The sequence below is a fragment of the Mytilus californianus genome, unplaced genomic scaffold, assembly GCF_021869535.1.
Source record: "Mytilus californianus isolate M0D057914Y unplaced genomic scaffold, xbMytCali1.0.p SCAF_13, whole genome shotgun sequence".
NCBI lineage: Eukaryota > Metazoa > Mollusca > Bivalvia > Mytilida > Mytilidae > Mytilus > Mytilus californianus.
The window spans coordinates 1885528-1912101 of NW_026262615.1; the positions used below are offsets into that span (position 1 = coordinate 1885528).

General features: G+C 32.3%; 2 protein-coding genes across 2 annotated transcripts; both read left to right on the forward strand.

Annotated features, from left to right (window-relative positions):
* LOC127723837 (zinc finger protein 445-like) lies at positions 1–15492 on the forward strand. The gene is made up of 4 exons (XM_052230559.1): positions 1–65; positions 10128–10458; positions 12159–15374; positions 15458–15492. The coding sequence occupies exons 2-4, from the start codon at positions 10257–10259 to the stop codon at positions 15490–15492; spliced, it is 3453 nt and encodes a 1150-aa protein (XP_052086519.1). The 5' UTR covers positions 1–65; positions 10128–10256.
* LOC127722995 (zinc finger protein 93-like) lies at positions 15362–26257 on the forward strand. The gene is made up of 4 exons (XM_052229408.1): positions 15362–17398; positions 19287–19420; positions 22829–23016; positions 25638–26257. Exons 1-4 carry the CDS (start codon positions 15554–15556, stop codon positions 26123–26125), a joined length of 2655 nt encoding a protein of 884 aa, XP_052085368.1. The 5' UTR covers positions 15362–15553; the 3' UTR covers positions 26126–26257.
* Positions 26258–26574: the final 317 nt, after the last annotated feature.

Below are 26574 nucleotides of genomic sequence, written 5' to 3' on the forward strand. Positions count from 1 at the left end.
GCATTGCCAAGAAGATAGCAACTAAGCAAGCTTTGCATAACATGAATTTAAAACAAGTTTGAAAGGTGATTAGAAATACTTTTGATACGTAAACCGTTAAGAAATAAGCGCACACATTAATTTGCATGTTTGGTTCAGCAAATAATTTAGATTATGTACGTGCTCCTTATTTATCCACCTTTCTTAGCCTTAGGAGCACCACAGTAACTAATTGACACCAAAAGGACATCCAAATTCATAAATCGAAAAAAACTGTCAATGCCATGGCAAATAACGACAAAAGGACAAACCATAGGCGCATGAGGACAGGATCCTGTTATGAGCCCCCATAGTCCCTAACCCTTACAAACCTATTTACACTTTTGGTATTTAGCTATATTTTGCCTCCGAATGACCTTAGATGGCCACAGACCACAATTAAATTCCCCTATTAGTTCTTTATAACGTTTTGTTTCATTAAAAAAATTGAACCATGCATTTTTGTCAAATCTTTTGTGTGTGTAATGTATAGTACTAGTCCAAAAATATATCCAAAATTTAGAAAGATTGAACCAATCACTCTTACAAATTTAGCCAATACACATCCATACCCCTATGGACAATTCAAGAGATGTTCCGAAAAACTGTAAATATCACCTTTTTGCACCTGGCCTAATCACTCTTTCCATATCAAAATCAGTTAAAATACAACATCCAAAAGTTTAATTCACCTCTCTTCTTTTATTTCCACCCAAAAAAAACTAAGAAATGAGTGAGGAAAGGAAAGAAAAAAAATTAAGAAAAAATACTCTCTAATTAAAAGGAACTATATTCGTGGACAACTAAAAGCGGGATCATTAATTGTGGTCTTGGGCCTATAAGGGGTCTAAAACTTGACCAATTCTAATAAAACTTGGCATGATTTAAGCTTAGTGTATTTTGAAACAGTTTACAAAGTTTCAAAGACATATGATACCAATTATAAAAAATGTGGCATTTTTTATATCAGAACTTTGAGTGCTGAATTGTGGCGTTAAATTAGAACAATTTCAACATTCAAATTTGGGCTTCTAAAAACCAAAAAATATCAAAACTTGCACTTTTTAATGTCTCTATGTATAAGTTATCACCTATTTAAAGCAACAGATAGCATACTTCATGTATCAGACTTATAATAAAAAAGGGCCAGAAGTTAATTTTATATGAGCATGTGCCAAAAAATAGAGGTTTTCAAATGAAGTGAGGCCTTATAAGAAATGTAATATTTTTCACTTACCACAATTTTCTGAAGTTGTTAAGTTATAAGAAAACCTTTTACATGTTATAAATGTACTTTTAATGGAAATATAAGTTTCAAATATCATAACACATGTGGATAAAATGGTCTTCTGCAATGTCAAGCTTAAAAAAACAGGTTGTCAATTTAGGCCGTTCCCCACATTTGCATATTAAAAAGCATATAATAATATGGGAGATAGAGATATGCTTCTTTTTGCTCAAATCTTTGCTTAGATATGATAAAACATGGAACCTGGATGTAACAAGACTGTCACTTCCAACTATAAATGTAGACAGTATTGTCTGATGCAAAGTTATTTACTGTGCATTTTAAAACCGGCATGAAATTTCAGCTTCAAAAGGCCAATATTTTAACCACAACTTGACAAGCTATCAAACAAAAGAAAATAAAGGTAGTCTGTGGAACAGACAAGGCCAAACAACCAGTAATAAGTGCTTTTGATACAGATACAGTGAAATCTACTAAAAGAAATTCAACTTGTATGTGCATAGAACCTCATTTTTCACTTGCTTCATACTGACCGTTAGACTAAGACCATTAAAGCAGCACATTTTGCACTCTTATTCTGATTTTATCTACTTTTTTTTGTGTTCAGTGTTCAAAAATGAGTTAAACATCTACATTAGATACCACAAACACAAATAGAAAACCAGAAAAATCTGTCAGAGAGAAAGTAAGCAGGCTGTAGCACTTTTGTAAAAATATTGAAACAACTGAAAAAGTTCAATTTTGGGCATGTAGGCTGAAATGTCACTTTTTTACAAAATTTCTATCAAATAAAAGTGGAAATCATTTATTCTCATGTAGTTTGACAAATTAATACCAATAGATCATTCAGGGAAGTTGTCAAAGTACAAATTCAATATTCCCTGAATTCACCTCTTAGGCCACAGACCACTATTAAATCCCCTATTAGTTCTTTATAACGTTTTGTTTCATTAAAAAAATTGCACAATGCATTTTTGTCAAATCTTTTGTGTGTGTAATGTATAGTACTAGTCCAAAAATATATCCAAAATTCTGAAAGATTGAACCAATCATATCACTCTTACGAATTTAGCCAATACACATCCATACCCCTATGGACAAGTCAAGAGATGTTCCGAAAACTGTAAATATCACCTTTTTGCACCTGACCTAATCACTCTTTCCATATCAAAATCAGTTAAAATACAACATCCAAAAGTTTATTTCACCTCTCTTCTTTTATTTCCACCCAAAAGAAATGAGTGAGGAAGGGAAAGAAAAAAAATTAAGAAAAAATACACTCTAATTAAAAGGAACTATATTCGTGGACAAAGAAAAGCGGGATCATTAATTGTGGTCTTGGGCCAGATCTACTCCGAATCACCTTTTGACGTCAGGCAACAATCACTTTTTAATTGTGACGTCAAATGTTTTGAATTATGATGTCAAAGTTTACGGGAACCTGTGTGATTTTATGTAATGGCAGACAAATTTGCATACAAGTGTAAATACGTCTATTATCATAAATCCTAGATTTTTCAATATATATCAATTATCATTTATTTGTACATATATATACCAATATACCATATTTTAACTCTAAATATGCATGTTTACTATCAACGTGAAACTCGACCATAGATTGCTCGCTCTATAGTTTAGTTTCACATTGATATCATAGTAAACAATTTAACATGCATATTTAGAGTAAAAATATGGTTTATTGGTATATACATATGGTATAAATAAATGATATATATTGAAAAATCTAGGATTTATGGTAATAAGGGGGAGGGACTATGGGGGGTGGGCTCATAACAGGATCCTATCCTCAAGCACCTATGGGACAAACAACAGTTTACACAATACAACATCATGAACATAGAAATTAAAGACTGAGAACAACGAACTCCACTAAAAACCAGGGGTGATCTTAGCTGCTCTGGAAGGTTAAGCAGATCCTGCTCCACATGTGGCATCAGTTGTGTTGTTCAAAGACAAACACATAAGAAAAAAGATTTTTCTGAAACTCAAAATGCATATAAATGTTATCATGTTTATAGATTTAGTGTATGCTAAGTCCTAATAGCTTTTTTACCAGCATATGTTTTTCTGTGTTCAAGTAGTCTTTTAGGTATACCCCAGCTATTTTTATGATATTAACCTATAAGAATATCTTAAGGTTCTTCAAAATAAAGTGACAAATATAGATGTGTTAAGGTATAAAACCACTAATTCATAGCCCCATTGCTTTCTATGTTAAATTCTGCAATTTCAAGCATAAATGGCTACTTTGTCTTACGTTCAAATTAAGTGGCAGTTATTTCATGTCAAAACTGTACCTTATGCTGACTTGTGCTGAAAAAATCAACATACCTTTAATTGCATATTAGAGCGTACTGGTTCCCGGAAGTTTGATAGTACAGAAACAGGAACTTCTGATCTGAACAACAGGCCAAATGAGCCCTCCTATCAAAATTTCATATACTTCTTTATTATTCAAATAAAACTTTCAACTAGGGTTCTACAGTGATCCCAAGTCCCAAAGCTTTCATTTGATACTAAAACTACCCAAATATTCCTACTATTGACAAAGATACAGCTATGCGTAGGAACTATTTTGTTTAAAATATGTACTACTTTCTTGTATGTTCTTTCCGACCGGGCCTGAATTAGTGGTTCTATACCTATAACAGCACCAAACTTGTTATATTGACTTCTGCTTGACTTAATTTCCTTCTATGATCTATTTCTAGCATAGAAAAACACATAAAGCTTTTGTCAAAACAATATATCACTGAATTCAAGCTCAAATTGGACTGGTAGTAACATATGCGTTAAACAAAGAAAACTACATATGGATACTAATAGTGACAGATATGACACTTTTTCAATTTTTACCAGTTCTGATTTGTTAATATCTACTCAAATAACAGTGTTCTTACCTATATGTCTTATTTTTATCAGGGATTCTTCCTTGAATATAAATACAGTGGTCCAAACATAAAATATAATTGATAATTTTATCCCCCCCCTTTTTTCTACATGTTGGAAAAGGATAGTGATTTGGTAAAAAAAACATACTTTTATGTATAAACATGGATCAACAAGAGCAATTCATGTATCTCCAAGATAGACAACTTGCTAAAATGGTTATAAAATGCATTTCAAGTGAGATTTTGGAATTCCTATGTAAGTATACACCAATTTTCCTTGAAATAAATAACTCACCAAGAAACAAATTAAAACATGAACACTCACTAGATAATTTGACCAAAAACAATATTTATACTATAAACTAGTCATAATATACAAGTTTCATTGGTTTCAGTGTTAGATAATCCAAAAATTTAAATTTCAGGTCAAATCTTAACTGTGTGCATGCTAAATGACCAAAAAAGGCTAAAATACCTTATTGTAGCAATTTGAGGGCTGTAATTTGACACTAACATAATTGTTACATAAAAAAAAATAATGTAACATGATTTCTGACAACAAATGTGACCAATTTTCACTGTAAAGGGTATGATTTCTAAAAATAAAATTTAACATGCCTGTCAGTATAACAGCACCAAACTTGTTATATTGACTTCTGCTTGACTTAATTTCCTTCTATGATCTATTTCTAGCATAGAAAAACACATAAAGCTTTTGTCAAAACAATATATCACTGAATTCAAGCTCAAATTGGACTGGTAGTAACATATGCGTTAAACAAAGAAAACTACATATGGATACTAATAGTGACAGATATGACACTTTTTCAATTTTTACCAGTTCTGATTTGTTAATATCTACTCAAATAACAGTGTTCTTACCTATATGTCTTATTTTTATCAGGGATTCTTCCTTGAATATAAATACAGTGGTCCAAACATAAAATATAATTGATAATTTTATCCCCCCCTTTTTTCTACATGTTGGAAAAGGATAGTGATTTGGTAAAAAAAACATACTTTTATGTATAAACATGGATCAACAAGAGCAATTCATGTATCTCCAAGATAGACAACTTGCTAAAATGGTTATAAAATGCATTTCAAGTGAGATTTTGGAATTCCTATATAAGTATACACCAATTTTCCTTGAAATAAATAACTCACCAAGAAACAAATTAAAACACGAACACTCACTAGATAATTTGACCAAAAACAATATTTATACTATAAACTAGTCATAATATACAAGTTTCATTGGTTTCAGTGTTAGATAATCCAAAAATTTAAATTTCAGGTCAAATCTTAACTGTGTGCATGCTAAATGACCAAAAAAGGCTAAAATACCTTATTGTAGCAATTTGAGGGCTGTAATTTGACACTAACATAATTGTTACATAAAAAAAAATAATGTAACATGATTTCTGACAACAAATGTGACCAATTTTCACTGTAAAGGGTATGATTTCTAAAAATAAAATTTAACATGCCTGTCAGTAATAGGTATAAAACCACTAATTCATAGCCCCATTGCTTTCTATGTTAAATTCTGCAATTTCAAGCATAAATGGCTACTTTGTCTTACGTTCAAATTAAGTGGCAGTTATTTCATGTCAAAACTGTACCTTATGCTGACTTGTGCTGAAAAAATCAACATACCTTTAATTGCATATTAGAGCGTACTGGTTCCCGGAAGTTTGATAGTACAGAAACAGGAACTTCTGATCTGAACAACAGGCCAAATGAGCCCTCCTATCAAAATTTCATATACTTCTTTATTATTCAAATAAAACTTTCAACTAGGGTTCTACAGTGATCCCAAGTCCCAAAGCTTTCATTTGATACTAAAACTACCCAAATATTCCTACTATTGACAAAGATACAGCTATGCGTAGGAACTATTTTGTTTAAAATATGTACTACTTTCTTGTATGTTCTTTCCGACCGGGCCTGAATTAGTGGTTCTATACCTATAACAGCACCAAACTTGTTATATTGACTTCTGCTTGCCTTAATTTCCTTCTATGATCTATTTCTAGCATAGAAAAACACATAAAGCTTTTGTCAAAACAATATATCACTGAATTCAAGCTCAAATTGGACTGGTAGTAACATATGCGTTAAACGAAGAAAACTACATATGGATACTAATAGTGACAGATATGACACTTTTTCAATTTTTACCAGTTCTGATTTGTTAATATCTACTCAAATAACAGTGTTCTTACCTATATGTCTTATTTTTATCAGGGATTCTTCCTTGAATATAAATACAGTGGTCCAAACATAAAATATAATTGATAATTTTATCCCCCCCTTTTTTCTACATGTTGGAAAAGGATAGTGATTTGGTAAAAAAAACATACTTTTATGTATAAACATGGATCAACAAGAGCAATTCATGTATCTCCAAGATAGACAACTTGCTAAAATGGTTATAAAATGCATTTCAAGTGAGATTTTGGAATTCCTATATAAGTATACACCAATTTTCCTTGAAATAAATAACTCACCAAGAAACAAATTAAAACACGAACACTCACTAGATAATTTGACCAAAAACAATATTTATACTATAAACTAGTCATAATATACAAGTTTCATTGGTTTCAGTGTTAGATAATCCAAAAATTTAAATTTCAGGTCAAATCTTAACTGTGTGCATGCTAAATGACCAAAAAAGGCTAAAATACCTTATTGTAGCAATTTGAGGGCTGTAATTTGACACTAACATAATTGTTACATAAAAAAAAATAATGTAACATGATTTCTGACAACAAATGTGACCAATTTTCACTGTAAAGGGTATGATTTCTAAAAATAAAATTTAACATGCCTGTCAGTATAACAGCACCAAACTTGTTATATTGACTTCTGCTTGACTTAATTTCCTTCTATGATCTATTTCTAGCATAGAAAAACACATAAAGCTTTTGTCAAAACAATATATCACTGAATTCAAGCTCAAATTGGACTGGTAGTAACATATGCGTTAAACAAAGAAAACTACATATGGATACTAATAGTGACAGATATGACACTTTTTCAATTTTTACCAGTTCTGATTTGTTAATATCTACTCAAATAACAGTGTTCTTACCTATATGTCTTATTTTTATCAGGGATTCTTCCTTGAATATAAATACAGTGGTCCAAACATAAAATATAATTGATAATTTTATCCCCCCCTTTTTTCTACATGTTGGAAAAGGATAGTGATTTGGTAAAAAAAACATACTTTTATGTATAAACATGGATCAACAAGAGCAATTCATGTATCTCCAAGATAGACAACTTGCTAAAATGGTTATAAAATGCATTTCAAGTGAGATTTTGGAATTCCTATACAAGTATACACCAATTTTCCTTGAAATAAATAACTCACCAAGAAACACAATAAAACATGAACACTCACTAGATAATTTGACCAAAAACAATATTTATACTATAAACTAGTCATAATATACAAGTTTCATTGGTTTCAGTGTTAGATAATCCAAAAATTTAAATTTCAGGTCAAATCTTAACTGTGTGCATGCTAAATGACCAAAAAAGGCTAAAATACCTTATTGTAGCAATTTGAGGGCTGTAATTTGACACTAACATAATTGTTACATAAAAAAAATAATGTAACATGATTTCTGACAACAAATGTGACCAATTTTCACTGTAAAGGGTATGATTTCTAAAAATAAAATTTAACATGCCTGTCAGTAATAGGTATAAAACCACTAATTCATAGCCCCATTGCTTTCTATGTTAAATTCTGCAATTTCAAGCATAAATGGCTACTTTGTCTTACGTTCAAATTAAGTGGCAGTTATTTCATGTCAAAACTGTACCTTATGCTGACTTGTGCTGAAAAAATCAACATACCTTTAATTGCATATTAGAGCGTACTGGTTCCCGGAAGTTTGATAGTACAGAAACAGGAACTTCTGATCTGAACAACAGGCCAAATGAGCCCTCCTATCAAAATTTCATATACTTCTTTATTATTCAAATAAAACTTTCAACTAGGGTTCTACAGTGATCCCAAGTCCCAAAGCTTTCATTTGATACTAAAACTACCCAAATATTCCTACTATTGACAAAGATACAGCTATGCGTAGGAACTATTTTGTTTAAAATATGTACTACTTTCTTGTATGTTCTTTCCGACCGGGCCTGAATTAGTGGTTCTATACCTTAAACGACAAAATCTACTCCGAGTAGGGTTCAAGATAGGATTTTGAGGGCTTTAGTCACTTTTGCATGAAAAGAAAACAGAATTGTCTTGGGTAGCAGCTTGACATGATGGGACTATAAGTAGTTATTGAATAGGGTTAAATACATACAAAAACATGTGCACTTTCATTTTCTTGTTCAGTATTTCATAAAATTTTCATTACTATACATTGTATGTTTTTGTTTTTGATTGTTATGTCTCTTATCATGCATATGGGACTAATATAATAAATCTTTTGGTCGACTCAATGTTTGTCTTTATAATTAGCTTATGGGGTGTACATGTATATGCCACAGACTAAAGAAAATTAAAATAAAATATTTTAAAATATGCAATAAAGAATAGAGAAAATGTTTTAAAATTTAGAATGAAGAAAAGGGTAAAATATGCCCCCCAAAAAAAATGAAAAAGAGAGAGTAATGGGTGTTTAAATATACATGATATACAGAATAAAAATCTGTGTACGAAATAAAAAAATAAGAAAATTGATGACCCAAGCCCACTCCTGCACACACCTACAAGACTTTCTTAGCTTTGCATCATAACTAAATTTAAAGACCTCCTAAACCTATAAGGAAACAAATTAACACATGAGTTTTACTTGATATGGTTCACTCAGTTAAACAGTTTAAATTGGCTCAGATAACTATTGTCCAACTATTGTCCATGTCAATCAATACAGTTCACTACATTTATTATATGAGGAGACTCACTCACTCTGCTTCTCAAACATTTTTCCCATCTTAGCTTATTTTTGCAGCTTCTGCATATACAAATCCATTTTAGTTTTTAATATTCTTAAACTTAAATTGCATCCTAATTTTATTTATCTAGATCCAGCCATACTTTAAAACTTTCCAGGTGCAAATGTTTTTCTGTACTCTTTTTGTAAATTTGTGGTGTAAATACGGCCTCTAGTGCTGGAGGTCGTTCCCAGGTTCAAACCCCGGCCAATCAAACCAAGGACTTGAAAATTGGTATTTGCTGCTTCTCCATTAAGCATGCCCCATTTTGGACTAAGTGCAAAGACTGGTTGGCTTGGAGTCAAAATAATGTGTCTGGTTAAGGTGACATGCCTTGTGAACTAACACAATAAAAATCTGGCCCAGAATGTTGATCTAGAGCAAAGCACTGGGTTTATACTCATATCACATTATCATGTTTTCATCCTAAATATCCATTTAACTTGCCACTGGATGTTGAACAGGCATCCATCCATTCATTGGAGAGGAGAAGTTTTTTGGGATTTAACATATTATTCTTGCACTAACATCAGCAGTTGAACATGTTGAAGGTGAGAAACAGGGTTCAGTATAAAACATGCTGCCACTGCTGGCTAAGAACAAATCACACTCTGCAACATCATTATATAAATAAATAGATAAATACAGTAGAAACATTAAATATAGAATTTACTGGTAACCATCACACATCTTTGTAGTATTCATAGGCATTTGACCATGTTGACTACAGGTCAGTAATCCTCTACGTGCATTTTAAAAAAAACAGCAGGAGTATACATTTTTTTTAAATGCATAAAGAAGATTAACAGGCTTTATATTTGACCTGTAATCTGGTAGTATTAGCATAATACATAGTCATGATAGTAATAAGCTAACTTTGTACATGATGTTTTTGTCCAAACTACCTGTTAATACCTACATATTGCACACCTAGTAGTAGCTATATATATATAGTATAGATTCATTAATTTCAGGCACATTCAAAAGAATCAATTAAAAGTTTGCTGGCAGCCCCATAATCCAGAAATGTTTTGAGTTCTCTACGAAGGTATCCCTGGCCACAATTAATCTTAGGGACAGAGTAAAGAGAAAATAGCTTCAAGATGGTAAACTGCGACCACTTATCACCCCTAGGAGATTATCTATATCAACTGTACAAAAGTCAGGTTCTATGTGACCTGTCAATCATTACAAGAACTGGTACAACAGTCCTGGCTCACAAACTAGTGGTGGCAGCATTTTCTGACACAATTAGGACAGAGGTAGAGAAATGGAAAGATTTACCTCAAGTGTCCATTGTTGTAGGTAAGCGTAAATAGAGGTTTATGATCTTAGAAATTCATCAAACAAATTCAGCATTTATATACATATACTCACAATCCTGTAATTTAGAAAAATTAAAACACCATCATCTTTGAATCTTTTTGGCCAAAAGCAGGGTTTTCAATAAGACAAGCATGACAAGTCTATGAGTCCAGGACTGATGAACATCTGTCTTGAGTCTGGTCTGGACTATCATTTTCAGAACTGGTGTGTCTAATTGTATCAGCTCATAGATATAAGAAGATGTGGTATGAGTGCCAATGAGACAACTCTCCATCCAAGTCAAAATTTATAAAAGTAAACCATTATAGGTCACAGTACGGTCTTCAACACGGAGCCTTTGCTCACACCGAACAGTAAGCTATAAAGGGCCCCAAAAATTACTAGTGTAAAACCATTCAAACGGGAAAACCAACGGTCTAATCTATATAAAAAACGAGAAACGAGAAACACTTATGAACCACATCAACAAACGACAACTACTGAACATCAGATTCCTGACTTAGGACAGGTGCAAACAAATGCAGCAGGTTTAAATGTTTTAATGGTACCAAACCTTCACCCTTTTTCTGAAACAATAGTGTAACATCACAACATAGAAAGACACACTCAGCCCATTTATCATCTTTTCATAGCAAAATTATGTCAAATGAAAGTTTTCGAATTTTTAATATTTTCTTATTTTACGTTGTCATGAGGACTTATTGTAAACAATGAATTAAGCCATTGCTATTTTACATGTATTTTCTATCTACTGTTGGAACGGACATGACGAAATAGTGTCACCTACAAAATCCTTAATAAGAACCCTGCATTCAGGGTAGTTTAAACAGTTAATACTAGATTGGTAGGGTTGAATCTTTAATTAAGGTGTGCCCACAAAAAATAAGTATGGCCTTCAACATGGAGCCTTGGCTCACACTGAACAGCAAGCTATAAAGGGCCCCAAAATGACTAGTGTAAAACAATTTAAACAGGAAAACCAACGGTCTAATCTATATAAAAAACCAGAAACACCTATGAACCACATAAATTTACACAACTTTTTATCAATTTCCATTAGACTTTAGAGCCATTCAAAGTAACATGGCTGACAGGACACAAAGTTGAAGTAGAATACAGGTCCACAGGACACTATACTACAGCACATTATTCTTACTCCAATCTGACTAGTCTTAATACACATTCAATACCAATTTTAAAGTCTTTGGTTTGATCTGTCTGATAATTGAAATATGTTCAAGCATGCTTAGAGCATTGTACTTCATAACCATGATAAAATTTCATAAATAAAAACATAGGAAGAATTGAAATCTATGCAAGTATTCTTAGAGCATGAGCACTAGGTACCAATAAAAACAAAGGAAAATATTCTAATAGATAATCTTGAACAAATAGGTCAAAATCTTTTTTCTTGTTGATTATTATATATTATTTTTAATGTCTCTTTTTCAGTTTTCCAGTTTACCCACTTGTAAGACATACTTCTTGTATGTTTTCATATTTTTTGGTTAAAATGTCCTGATCTGATACATGTTTTTGAGAAACTCAGTTTTAAATCATCTATATAAAAATTATATTGAATGTTGTTTTAATTTGGTGTTGATGAATTGAACTTGTAAACTGTTATAGAAAAAAGTATAATTTTGTCATATTTATATGGTTTGTATTTCTTTTAATAGATTGTGAAGTGGCAGTCTTAATGGGATTTTTAGATTATATGTACACTGGAAATCTACATCATAGTGAAGAGTTGTTTCCCCTGCTACAGAATGTAAGTCATGGTTTACAGATTCCATCACTTCAAAAATATTTGGAAGAATATCAACCAAATTTAGCAAGGCCAAGTAATGGAGATGATGCACAAGAAGGGGAAGTAACTGGTATAAAAAAGGAATATGAAGGAACTATTTCAGATATATCTGAACACACAAGCATTGAAGAGTCAAATGAAGTAAGGGAGATAAATGTCATTACAAGGAAAGAGAAAGGAACTATTTCAGATATATCTGAACACACAAGCATTGAAGAGTCAAATGAAGTAAGGGAGATAACTGTCATTCCAAAGAAAAAGAAAGGAACTATTTCAGATATATCTGAACAGACAAGCATTGAAGAGTCATATGAAGTAAGGGAGAGAAATGTCATTACAAGGAAAGAGAAAGGAACTATTTCAGATATATCAGATCAGACAAGAATTGAAGAGTCATATGAAGAAAGGCAGATAACTATGAAAACAAATGGTGTAAATGGAGACTGTGTCTGTAACTTTGTCAGTGGGAAGGTGAAAAATGGAAGAAATTTAGAAATGAATAAGTCATTTGACAGTCAAAGTTTTGAAATGTGTGATGATTTAGGGGTAGAAGATGATGAAACTTCTGCTGATGTTGATGGCAGTATTGCATCATGGGAAGGTGGGACAGAGGTCATTAATGAGTCCCCAGGGACAAGTAATATGCCAAAGCAAGGGAAACAAGATAGTTTGATCAAAGAGTCATATGTACTGCTAGAAAGAATTGATAGTCTTGTCCATCCTAAAGACTGTGACAAGACTTCAGGAAAAACAGATCAAAACAATACCCATGATACCTCAGGACATGTTGTCAAAGCATCATCTATTTTAGTGAAAGAAGGGGGAAATAAATATACAGTGGATGCAAAACATTTGACAAACAGAAAAAAGAAAACTATCAATTATGATAGACACAGACTTTTGATGAATCATTCACAAAGTTCATTTAGAAAATTGAAACCTACCATGAAAAAGTTTGAAAAGAAGAATTTAGCTGAATTGTTTGTTTGTAAATTGAAGAAACTTTACGCAAAACAGTATAAAGACATACTAGTACAAAAGATAGGATATTCCTGTAAAATTTGTAAAGTTTGGCATAAAAGTATATCTCGCATCAAACTTCACATAAATTTGAAACACAGAAACATACAACGAGGAAAAAAGAAATCTTCAAGCAAAAAAAGAAGAAAATGTAAATCTAAGAAAAGAAGTAAACATACGCTTGAAAAAAGAAAGAATATAATGGAGAAAATTGAAAAAAAAATTCAGAATTTTGAATGTTTCAGATGTGACAAAGGTTACTTGGGTATTCGTGGATTAGCAACTCATCTCATTGAAAAACATAAACTCAAATCTAACAGGGTGCAGAAATTGACCGGCTATCCAAAATATTTCAAGTACAAGAAATTTTCTAATCAAAAATGCAAAGAATGTAGTATATACTTTGATTCATTGAGTGACTTTAGAGCACATTGTCGAAGTGTTCACAAGAAAAAACATTTAGATCCGGATATAGCTTGTACGTACAAAAATTGTTCGGAAAAATTTCTACTTGAATCAGAACTAAATGAACACATAGTTGAATTTCATGAAATTCATGCGAGAAAAACTGTTGAGCATATGATCTTAAGGCGAGGTGAGGTCAAAGTTTCACATGGTGTTGAATCTGTTGACAGATATGATCTTTCTAGACAGGGAAAAGAATTAAAACATCAGAAAACACCGACAGGTGACTATCGTAAAGTTGATGTAATAAAACAGACAATGACATGTGTAGATTGCGAAAGAAATTTCACGAATCTACGTAATCTTTCAAATCATTTACAAAGTATACATAAGTACACATTTGAACAGGCAAGGGAGGTAACTGGTTATCCATCTTTTGTTAGAATAATAGGACAAACAAAGAAGGTTTCAAAATATCAGAAATTTCAGAAGCACAGAGGAAATCTTAAAGAATTACAAATGACAAAAGACACATCTGATAAAGAAAGTACTGAGAATGAAAAGTTACCAACGTCTACTGAAAGTCAAATTTCTTCATATCAGAAGAAGAAAATCAGTAATGTTTTATTACCATCAGAGAAGGACAGATGCATTGAATGTCCCAAGTCGTCAATTTGTAGACATAAGTTAATAGAAAAAGAAGTAAAACATAAGAAAATATCTACAGGTTACCCACGTAAAGTTGATGTAATGAAACAGACAATGACATGTGTAGATTGCGAAAGAAATTTCACGAATCTACGTAACCTCTCAAATCATCTACAGAGTAGTATACATAAGTACACATTTGAACAGGCAAGGGAGGCAACTGGGTATCCATCTTTTGTAAGAATAATGACAAAAGATACTTCTGATAAAGAAAGTTCTGAAAATGCAATAGAAAATTTTACCAAGGCTATTGAAAGTCAAAGGTCATCTTATCCGAAGAAGACAATCAAGTACAAAGTTCTATTACCATCAAAGAAATACACGTGTAATAGATGTCCAAAGTCGTCAGTCTGTAGAAATAAGTTAATACATAAAAATCATAGAGAAATAAGACATAAGAAAATACTTGTTTCAAAATTGTTTACCAGCCAATTAGTTCTAAAGAAAAATATCTTTCAGAGCTTTTCATGTATAAAACATCTTTCCAAAAAGCCATTCCAACAAGGTTCAGTAATTATTAGTATGTTGGATTCAAACAATAGGGGTTCTCTTGGCTCCTTGCTGAATCAAAGTAATGGAAATCAGAAAAGGTGCAAAGGAAACCAGTTTACTTGTTTGAAATGTGGATTATCATTCCAATACTACAGCAGTGCATCATTGCACTTCAAGAAAAAACATGGAAAACTTCAGTTACGACAACGATCCATTACTTCCAGAATAAAAAAGCATGTGAACATACGTTCTTCTTTGTTTTCTAGAGAGTCATGCTTACGTAAGGTACACGTAGAATTTAATGACAAAAATAGAACATGTGACAAATGTAAGAAGACCTTTTCATCTGTGCGAAAGTTATCCCGCCATTTGAAAGACACCAAATGTCATGCTGATTACCAACCATTAAAGCAGACGTGCTCCACATGTAAAGTTGATGTAAGAAAGCAGACAAGAACATGTGTAGATTGCAAAAGAAGTTTCACGACCTTACGTGGCCTTGCAAATCATCTACAGTGTATACATAAGTACACATTTGAACAGGCAAGGGAGGCAACTGGTTATCCATCACATATTAAAATAATAGGTCAAACAAAGAAGGTGTCAAAATGTGAGAAATGTTCTGAGGTATTTCCCACAATGAAAGATTTGAAAGCTCATACAGTTGCAGTACACGGTATTCCATGTAAATTCTGTGATGCAAGATTTTTACGTCCAATTTCACTAAAAAGACATGGGTTTCGTAAACACAGAGAACATATTAAGGAATTCCAAATGATAACATATACATCTGATAAAGAAAGAACTCCAAATGAAGCATGTGAAGGTGAAAACTTCTCCAAGGCTAGTATGGCTAGGGAAAGTCAAAGTTCGTCATATCAGAAGAAAACAATCAAGTACAATGTTTTATTACCATCTAAGAAATACACATGTAATAGATGTCCTAAGTCATCGGTCTGTAGAAATAAGTTAATACATAAAAATCATAGAGAAATAAGACATAAGAAAATACTTGTTTCAAAATTGTTTACAAGCCAACTAGTTTTTAAGAAAAATATCTGTCAGAGTTACTCATTTATTAAACCTGAGAAATCAGTTACCAATGGTGACATAAATTTGACCTCTAATTCAGAAATAGAGGACATTGAAAAGATTTCAGGACCAAAATTTGCACAGAAACCAAAAGTTGTAGTCGTAAAAGAAATGGCATCTTATGTCACAGGTTTAACACAGGAACCGAAAGTTGTAGTTGTAAAGGAAATGTCAGCTGATGTGGTAGGTCTAACACATTATTTTAAAGATGAAAATAATTCCATTGAACCATTATCCTACGTGAAGTCAAACATAAGTGATGAATTAACTCTGTTAGAAAATTCTGCCTTGAATAGACAAAATATTCCATTGGATACAATAAATAATGACTTTTTTCGTTCCTTGAATAATTCAAGTATTGTTAATGAAAAACAGAAAAAGTGTAAGAGAAACCATTTTACTTGTATGAAATGTGGGTTGTCTTTCCCTTATTACAGCATGGCTTCATTGCATTTAAAGAAGAAACACGGAAGGCATCAGCTCAGACAAAGAGTCATTTTCTCAAGAATAAAAAAACACGTAAAGTTACGTACAGTTCTATTTTCCAGAGACCCATTGTTAGAAACAAATACTTTCAATTTATTGTCTGATGAAAAAAGGCCAACGAAATGTGATATATGTGACAGGACATTTTCATGTGTTGATACTCTAACCCATCATTTGATCCACTATCACACTAACATGACTAAACGGGCAAGGCGAACATCTAGTAACTTGGGCAAGCAGAGAATTACCTGTGTACATTGCAAGACTTCATTGAAATATCCCCGTACCCATGCAGGTCATCTTCAGATTGTTCATCACTATACTGTTGAACAGGCAAGGGAGGTAACTGGATACCCTTCATTCATAAAAAAAATAGTATACACAAAAAAGCCTACAAAATGTCAGAAATGTTCTGTGATATTTCCAACATTGAAAGAGTACAAAGCTCATGAATTGCTTGTACACGGTATTCCATGTAAATTTTGTGGCGAGAAGTTTTCACAATCATCGACTCTGAAAAGGCATTGGATTCAAAAACATCCAGAAAATGTTCACGACCTTGAAGAAATGAAATCGACATCTTTAACCAGGACCACTGACGAAGAAGAGAATAGAAAAGAAGCTGAGAAAATTTTTGAATGTGACAGTTGCGATTTTACAACTAGAAAATTAAATCTTTTGTCATTACACATCATGGAAACACATCCAGAGGTCAAACACTGTTGTTCTGCGTGTGGATATTTATACTGTAGCCAATATGATGTGGAGTCACACATGGATGAATGCAAACGTAAAGCAAAGAAGTATCAAGGAAAGTGCAGTATTTGTAATAGAATGTTTTATAAAACATCAAGTATGCAGATCCATCAGTTCAAGGTTCATGGCATACAGCATCCAAATATCAAGGTACTTAATAATAGACTATTTACATGTATATTACCTACTTTTGACTCTGGAGGTTATTTATATTTTTGATCAGGTTACCTTCTATAGAAAGTCATTCTGGTGCAATGTGGTAATTGGTCAAGTAATCTTTGCAAATAAAAGAAGTCAAATCAAGCTTACAATCAGCTCAACTTACAGCCGATTTCATTGAGTGTGTAGCTAAAGGTAATATCTTTGGTTAGCTTGCTTGCTAGCTGAACCGTGAAGTCATTATTAGGTTAGGTAAACTGCCCTCCTTTAAGAATAGGCTAGTCCGACAGATAACCAATCTATCTGTCTGTAGGACTATGCTAATTCGAAAGGAGGGTAGTATACCTTACCTAATAATGACTTCACGGTTCAGCTAGCAAGCAAGCTAACCAAAGATATTACTTTAGCTACACACTCAATGAAATTGGCTGTAAGGAAAAAATTCACTGTTTTATGTTTTCGATACACAACAAAATTAAAAGAAAACAGTTAATTTTTGCCCAAAATTGTACCAGTTGTAAGCACACTTTGATTTATATAGTTGCTCTTACTTGACCCAGTACCAGGGCCTAAAATAAAATATTGTTTGTTTCCCCAATCCCGACCGACCCTGCAAAGACGGTGCTACTCATAAAATTTTATTGTCAAAACTAAGTCAAATATTATTTTACTCATTTCCGATTTTCAGGCTTGCCAGATCTTCCGATTTTGTTCAAATTAATTATTTCCCTACCTACCTACTCACACCTGGCTTGGCAGGGTTGGGATTTCGGTAACAAACAATATATTAATTTAGGCCCAGAATATCCTTCCATAGATCATGTAGAATTAGCATGATTGGGTAACCTGTGGAAAATTGCTAATGAGACAACTCTCCACAAGAGACCAAATGACAAAGAAATTTCAACTATCCGTGACTATACAGCCTTCATCAATGAGCAAAGCCCATACTACTTAGTAAGCTATAGAATGACAAATGTTAAACAATTCAAATGAGAAAACTAACAGCCTAATTTATGTACAAATAAATGAAAGTAAAACAAATATGTAACACAGCAAAAAACAACAAAAACTGAATTACAGGCTCCTGACTTTGGACAGGCACATACATACATGTACATGTGGCAGGGTTCCTGGTTTGACAAATTCTGTAGACAAAGGCAATTTGTATTGTCTTAAACATAAGATTTTATGTTTCAAGTATATATATTTAAAAACTTAAATAAATCTTCTAAATTTTTATGGCTGTTGACCCACGAAAATGTAACTCTTATGGAAAGACTGGGATGTTATATTTGTGACTGTTTAGAATTAAGGAAATCAGATATGAATATTGACCATGGACACGGTGTCGTCTGATAAGGCAGGTGTCCCCTCATCACCAGACATGACAAATATTGTTGCTTAGTCTTTGGTTTTCTATGTTGTGTCATCTGTACTATTATTTGTCTGTTTGTCTTTTTATTTTTGTCCATGGCGTTGTCAGTTTGTTTTCGATCTATGAGTTTGACTGTCCCTCTGGTATCTTTCTTCCCTCTCTTTGACACTAAGTCAAGTAAATGATTTGATAATGAATACATATAATGTATTTGTATTCTTTTATTCACAATATATGTGTGGTTTTTGGCTCTGATTCTGACCAATGCTAATATACTAAATATATATTAACATGTACTCTGTTACTATTATTGTGTTGTTACCAATTGTGTCAATCAATTGTATCTGATTTTATGCCCTTTATGGGTCCTGTAATTTGGGAAATAAAAATATTCTATTCTATTCTATATATATTTACATGTATGAAATCCATGAAAATTAACACTCGCACTAATAATAATAAATCCACAGCCCTAATAAATTTTCAAATATATCATTTTAGGAATATAAATGTGATTTTGATGGCTGCAACACCACAACTTACACATTAGGAAACTATAATAACCATAAGAAAACGCATACAAAAGAGAAGAAATATTCTTGTGAGGAGTGTCAGTATAAGAATGCCCACTATTTGTGAGTACAGTGTTAATTATATTCTTGTGATGAGTGTCAGTATAAGAATGCCCACTATTTGTGAGTACAGTGTTGATTAGACAAGAACCAAGACAACTTTGTGTTCAGGGGCACTCTTCCTCAGAATAATATATATATATATATATATATACTGTGATCAGTAGCCTTTAATTTTTTGTTAAAAAGTGATACTTAGGTACATAGTGTACATGTATTCTCTTTCCCTCAGTCCATAAACTCTTTTCACAAAAAAATCTTACAGGTAAAAATACTCATAATTAAAAACCAATTGTTCAGAGAACATTTGAAGGTCTTTCCACCCATAAAGATCTATTTTGATATCAAACTATTAAAATTCGGTTTAAAATGTCATTTCCAGCGTCAAATGATAGCTTATTGTACACTGATTCCAAAAATATATGGTTCTATACATATATTTTTAAAATAAGGGAGATCGTTTGTTACTTTCCGTTTTGAAAATGTCATTTCCAGGTTTCATTTGATGGTTTACTTCACACTGATTCCAAAAAGATATGGTTCAATATACATTTACATTAAATAAGTACAATAAATAGCTACTTCCTGTTTACATAAGATCTCTTCCGGTTGGCTTTTCCATGGTCAAGTGGTTTGCAAACTAATGCAAAAAGTCCCATGACTTTATCATGTATACATATGTGGTAAAAGGAAAGGTCAAAATCTAGAACGTCAAATTTACCAATGACCTTGTGCTCAATTTCAAAGTCATAAACTAAGGATCTTTAATCAAAAGACCCTAGGTCTTAATTATATATGGTTAATGAGTTATATCACCAAACATGTTACATGTATTTCAAATATAAGGGGGTAGGAAACTTCAATTTAATGTAAGCATACTCTTTCAACCAAAATGTATGTGTTACAACATGTCGCAACTAACAATTTAGTAAAAATATGTTGTTGATATCTCATACGGTTTTTGAAATGATGTGATAATAAGCCAAAATCAAAATTTAGAATATGACCTTGACCTCTGACCTTGACCTAATTTTCTGTTTTTTGGACCAAGGACCTCAAATCAAAAGACTCTAGGTATCTATCACTAAAGGTTTACCAGTAAGAAATGCATATCACTTATATCAAATGAATAAGGGGGAATAACTCTCATATGGAGTCTTCGTAACACTTTGGTCAAAATAAAACGTAACATCCTTAGGATATAATGAGCAATTTGGAAAAATAAATCTGTTGCTTTCTTTTACGGTTGCGAAGGAGATCTCATAACAAGAAAACAGTGTTTGGGGAGATAACTCTTACAAAGAAAAGTGTTTGGTTAAACAGGGTCAGTTTCAAAAGCGTATAGACTGTACAATATCATATGCTAAAAAACGAAGCGACATCTTTTAAAACAAAAATACTGCGCAAGAAAAAAATAAGCTGTAAGAACAAAAAAAAAAAGAATTACCTGGAATGATCATTTTTAATTCAAAAATATTAAACTTTGGTTTGAGATGTCATTTCTAGTGTCAAATGATAGCTAATTGTACGCTGATTTAAAAATTATATGGTTTCTAGACATTTTTTTTTTAAATAAGGGAGATAATTAGTTACTTCCGGTTTGAAAATTTTCACTTCTGGTATTATTTGATAGTTTACTTGACCCTGATTCCAAAAATATATGGTTCTATATACTTGTACATTACACAGGTACAAAAAATAGCTACTTCCAGTTTACACAAGGTCACATCCGGTTGGATTTATAAAGGTCATATATGACTTGGAACCTAATGCAAAAGTCCCATGGCTTTATCATGTATACTTATGAAGTTAAAACAAAGGTCAAAATCTAGAACGTCAAATTTACCTATGACCTTGAGCTCAACTTGAAGGTCATAAACCAAGGACCTCAAATCAAAAGACACTAGGTCTTTATTATATATGGTGAATGAGTTATATCACAATACACGTAATTTTAAATATAAAATAAAACTCCTTTTTAATGTAAGCATACCTTTTCAACCAAAATGTATGTGTTATGACATGTCACAACTAACAATTTAGAAAAATATATGTTGTCTGTATCTTATACGGTTTTTGAAAAAAGTGAAAATAAGCCAAAATCTAAATTTAGAATATGACCTTGACCTCTGGCCTTGACCTATTTTTCGTTTTTTTGGACCATGGACCTCAAATCAAAAGACCCTAGGTCTATATCACTTAAGGTTTACCAGTTAGAAATACATATCACTTATATCAAATGCATAAGGGGGAATAACTGTCATATGGAGTCTTTGTATTGCTTCGGTCAAAATAAAGCATAACATTCTGAGGATATAACGAGCAATTTGGAAAAAATGAATTTGTAGCTTTCTTTTACGGTTGCAAAGGAGATCTCATAACAAGAAAAACAGTATTTGGGGAGATAACTCTTACAAACAAAAGTGTTCGGTTAAACATGGTCAGTTTTAAAAGCGTATAGACTGTATGATATCATATACAAAAAAACGAAGCGACATCTTTTGAAACAAAAATACAGCACAAGAAAAAAATCAGGCGGAAGAAGAAAAAAAAAAAATCAGAGAAAAATCAATAGGTCTTTCCACGGAAAGGAGGAAAGACCTAATTTCATCACTTTTTACATGGTAAACATGTCTGTCTGTCAATTTGATAAGTACTTTGTTTTCATGGTTGATTGATAAATGTTTAGTTATTGTGGTTAGGTAAGTTACTCAAGTACTATGTCTAGTCAGATTAACTATACATGTAATGGGTCTACTGAATTTTTGTTTGTCCATCTGATGATCTGACTTCTGTTAAATTAACATAAATTTTAGGATATTTCAGATTATAGGTAAGTTTTTCAGCTTCTGTAAGTTAAAGTTGAGTTAATATGCATCATGCTGAATTTTAACCTTGACCTTATCATGATTCAATTGTATATTTTTTTAATACCATACTACAGATTTACCAGGCGTTGTCTTTTGTATGTGATTTATAATTTTTATTTGTTTAGATTAACCAAAAGCTGAATAACTTTAATTAATACATATAATTATTTAACGGTTAAAGGCCTGCCTTCTGTCTTGCAGGAAATACATGACCTTGATCTCATTTTCAAGTTTCATTGATTTAGGCAGCAACCATTTAACTTTAAGGGGGGGGGTTATTGTTTTTTTCGGGGTCTGAAAATGTTTTTGTGCAAAGTGCAATCAATTTTATTTTGTTTTTCAACACTATCTATCAAATTTTTTTATTCAATATTTAACACTAAGGTATGGGGGAAATTTGGATTCAGAATATTTTTTTTGTCATCTGCTTGACCAGAATATTTGTTTTCATCAAATTTGGGATCCCCTTCTTGAAGTTTAAATGGTCGTTCCCTTATCATAATTATTGAATTTTTATTAATCAAGCAGTTATTTTTTTCAGTCGTTTATTGAGACATGTAAGGAGTGTACACAGACAGTTGAGACCACACTTATGTGAAAGTTGTGGCAAGGCTTACTCAACCAAAAAAAATCTAATTGAACACATAGCAAACTTTCATACCAGAGATAACTACAAGTTCCAGTGTGAATATTGTCCATTCCAGAGTACAACAAAGTTTAGTCTCCAGAGTAAGTTGTCTCCCTTATATTGTCCATTCCTGACTACAACAAAGTTTAATCTTCAGAGAAAGTTGTCTCCCTTATATTGTCCATTCCAGGGTACAACAAAGTGTAATCTTCAGAGTAAGTTGTCTCCCTTATATTGTCCATTCCAGAGTACAATAAAGTTTAATCTTCAGAGAAAGTTGTCTCCCTTATATTGTCCATTCCAGAGTACAACAAAGTGTAGTCTTCAGAGTAAGTTGTCTCCCTTATATTGTCCATTCCAGACCACAAGAAAGTTTAATCTTCAGAGTAAGTTGTCTCCCTTATATTGTCAATTCCAGACTACCACTAAGTTTTATCTCCAGAGTAAGTTGTCTCCCTTAGATTGTTCATTCCAGAGTACAACAAAGTTTAATCTTCAGAGAAAGTTGTCTCCCTTATATTGTCCATTCCAGGGTACAACAAAGTGTAATCTTCAGAGTAAGTTGTCTCCCTTATATTGCCCATTCCAGAGTACAATAAAGTGTAATCTCCAGAGTAAGTTTTCTCCCTTATATTGTCCATTCCAGAGTACAACAAAGTGCAATCTTCAGAGTAAGTTGTCTCCCTTATATTGTCTTTTCCAGACCACAAGAAAGTTTAATCTTCAGAGTAAGTTGTCTCCCTTGTATTGTCAATTCCAGACTACCACTAAGTTTTATCTCCAGAGTAAGTTGTCTCCCTTAGATTGTTCATTCCAGAGTACAACAAAGTTTAATCTTCAGTGTAAGTTGTCTCCCTTATATTGTCCTTTCCAGAGTACAACAAAGTGTAATCTTCAGAGTAAGTTGTCTCCCTTATATTGTCCATTCCAGGGTACAATAAAGTGTAATCTCCAGAGTAAGTTGTCTCCCTTATATTGTCCATTCCAGAGTACAACAAAGTGCAATTTTCAGAGTAAGTTGTCTCCCTTATATTGTCCATTCCAGACTACAAGAAAGTTTAATCTTCAGAGTAAGTTGTCTCCCTTATATTGGTCCATTCCGGACTACAAGCAAGTTTAATCTTCAGAGTAAGTTGTCTCCCTTATATTGCCCAATCCAGTGTACAACAAAGTTTAATCTTCAGAGTAAGTTGTCTCCCTTAGATCATTGCAAAAGAAAATTGAAGTATATTGAACTCTATGTTGACTTAAAACATTTAAATCCATCGCAGAGATTAACACAGGCTTATTAAGGACGGTCTAGATTGGGGAGGTCCTTTATTACTTTATTACTTTATTTTTTTATATACTATTTTAATTATTTTTTATTTTATTTAGACCAGTTTTCTCTATTTTATAATTATTTTGTCCATTATTGTCAATACCCCACACACATCCTCATTAAATGTTTTCTCCACAGGACTTATAAAGCCAATATTTTAAATATGCTTAAAACTGCATATTTAAAGGGAAATAATCCATAACGTTCTCGTGATTAAAATAGATTGACTCTTACCAGTTGTGGAGTGAGTTTTACTGGCAAGGAATAGGCACAGTTCACAACTACACTCTGTATTATATATAACTACATCAGGAATCCTAAAACCAAAATGTAATCATAAACATTCGGACTCGTAAAATATTAAAATATACAACATTGTACAATATGACAAAATAACTCAAGTTCATTCATAGTTATCCTTCTATCATTACAATGTATAATTTAAGTGTACTAATAAAATCAACTTAACACTTTTCCTTATTTTGTTTGATATGCTGCCATTTATGAAATTTCAATTATCTGTATCAATAATCAAATAGCTACGCAAATTATCTTGTTCTATATTCTATCGTGACAAATTAACGGTAGATAATAAAATGTATGTAGCACAGAACTAAATAACATATTCTCGGGTACTGTACATCTATCATACTAATATAATAACCAAACTCTATGCTTACATTGTGTTATTGTTACATAGGAGACTGCAATATACGCTAGATTTATTAAAACTTAGACTTTCTATAGTTTTATTGCTTAATTCCTTGACATGTACTAGATAATATTAGTAATAATGATAATAATAATAATGATAATATTTTTCAACAAATAGTGTTTAAATAGTTTTAAGTGATTAATTGTTTTGATGTTCCTAAAGGGTGTCTTCAACCTATGCCAACATTTGAAAAATATATATTCAACCTTTGCCTACAAACAAAATACAATAGGTGTTGTTATAACAATAAATGAGTAATTACCTGTTAAATACAGTCAGTATTTTAAAGCATTAAAACTTACTCCTTCAGAATAAAACAACAACAGTGAAATATGAAATACTTATTATGAATTATGTTGATATATGAAATAAAAAACAACATAAAAATATAACACTCTTGTTTGGTAAAATACTTGCCAGTGCCTTTGTTAAAAGGGTCAATGGTATTAGTATTTGGTATGCAGTTGTATTAGCAGTAGCACATCTCATTCCATGGAGATTTTTTAGCCATATACCTTCTGTCATCGGGTTAATCAACTTTGAATATTTGCATAACTTACATGTTAAAGTATTGTTAGTTTTACTTCAACATTTGCTTCATCAAAATTACAAAATGGTGAGACATATCTCTGTGATAACAGTTTATTCCTATAGCTATTAACTGTATAAAATAATTTTTCTTATAGATCACTTATGGAATCAACATAAGGTCAAGATGGCTGATGATGACCGTCAGTACTTCCAATGTCACCAATGTACATACCAGACTCCAAATAGAAAAACATTCGCCAATCATACGAACAGTCACAATAACATCAGGAATTATATCTGTGATCAATGTGACGCTAGATTCGTTACCATGACTGTATTAGTAGCTCATCAGAAGTACAAACATTCAACAAAGGACCAAGACAAAGTCTGTAGTCAGTGTGGTTATAGAGCAAAAACTACTAGTTCACTTAACATGCATATACGAGTTCAGCATCAACTGAAAGGAATTAAGCCATATAAATGTGACTATTGTGATTTCAGGTGTGCCACCGGTGGCAACTGTCGCAAACACATCATGGGCAAGCATAAAGGATTACCTGTACATTACACCTGTGACAAGGAATATCTGGAAAAGGCCAGAAATGCACGGAAGGCAGGAAACACTAATCAATTGTTTGAGTAGACTGTGGGAAGGATTTATGCAACACTTTTATGAGGTTCTGGATGGGGGTCTGCATTTCTATATTTATATGCCCCACCTATGATAGTAGAGGGGCATTATGTTTTTCGGTCTGGTTGTCTCCGTCCGTCAGTCCGTCTGTCAGTCTGTCCCGCTTCAGGTTAAAAGTTTTTGGTCAAGGTAGTTTTTGATGAAGTTGAAGTCCAATCAACTTAAAACTTAGTACACATGTTCATTATGATATGATCTTTCTAATTTTAATGCCAAATAAGAGTTTTGACCCCAATTTCACGGTCCACTGAACATAGCAAATGATAGTGCGATTGGGGCAACCGTGTACTATGGACACATTCTTGTTTAATTATTTAATTATTTTATTTATTAATTTTTTTTTTAGCCCCCAATTATTCCTTTTTTTGCACATTATTCTCTTTTCTGTCAAACCCATCCAG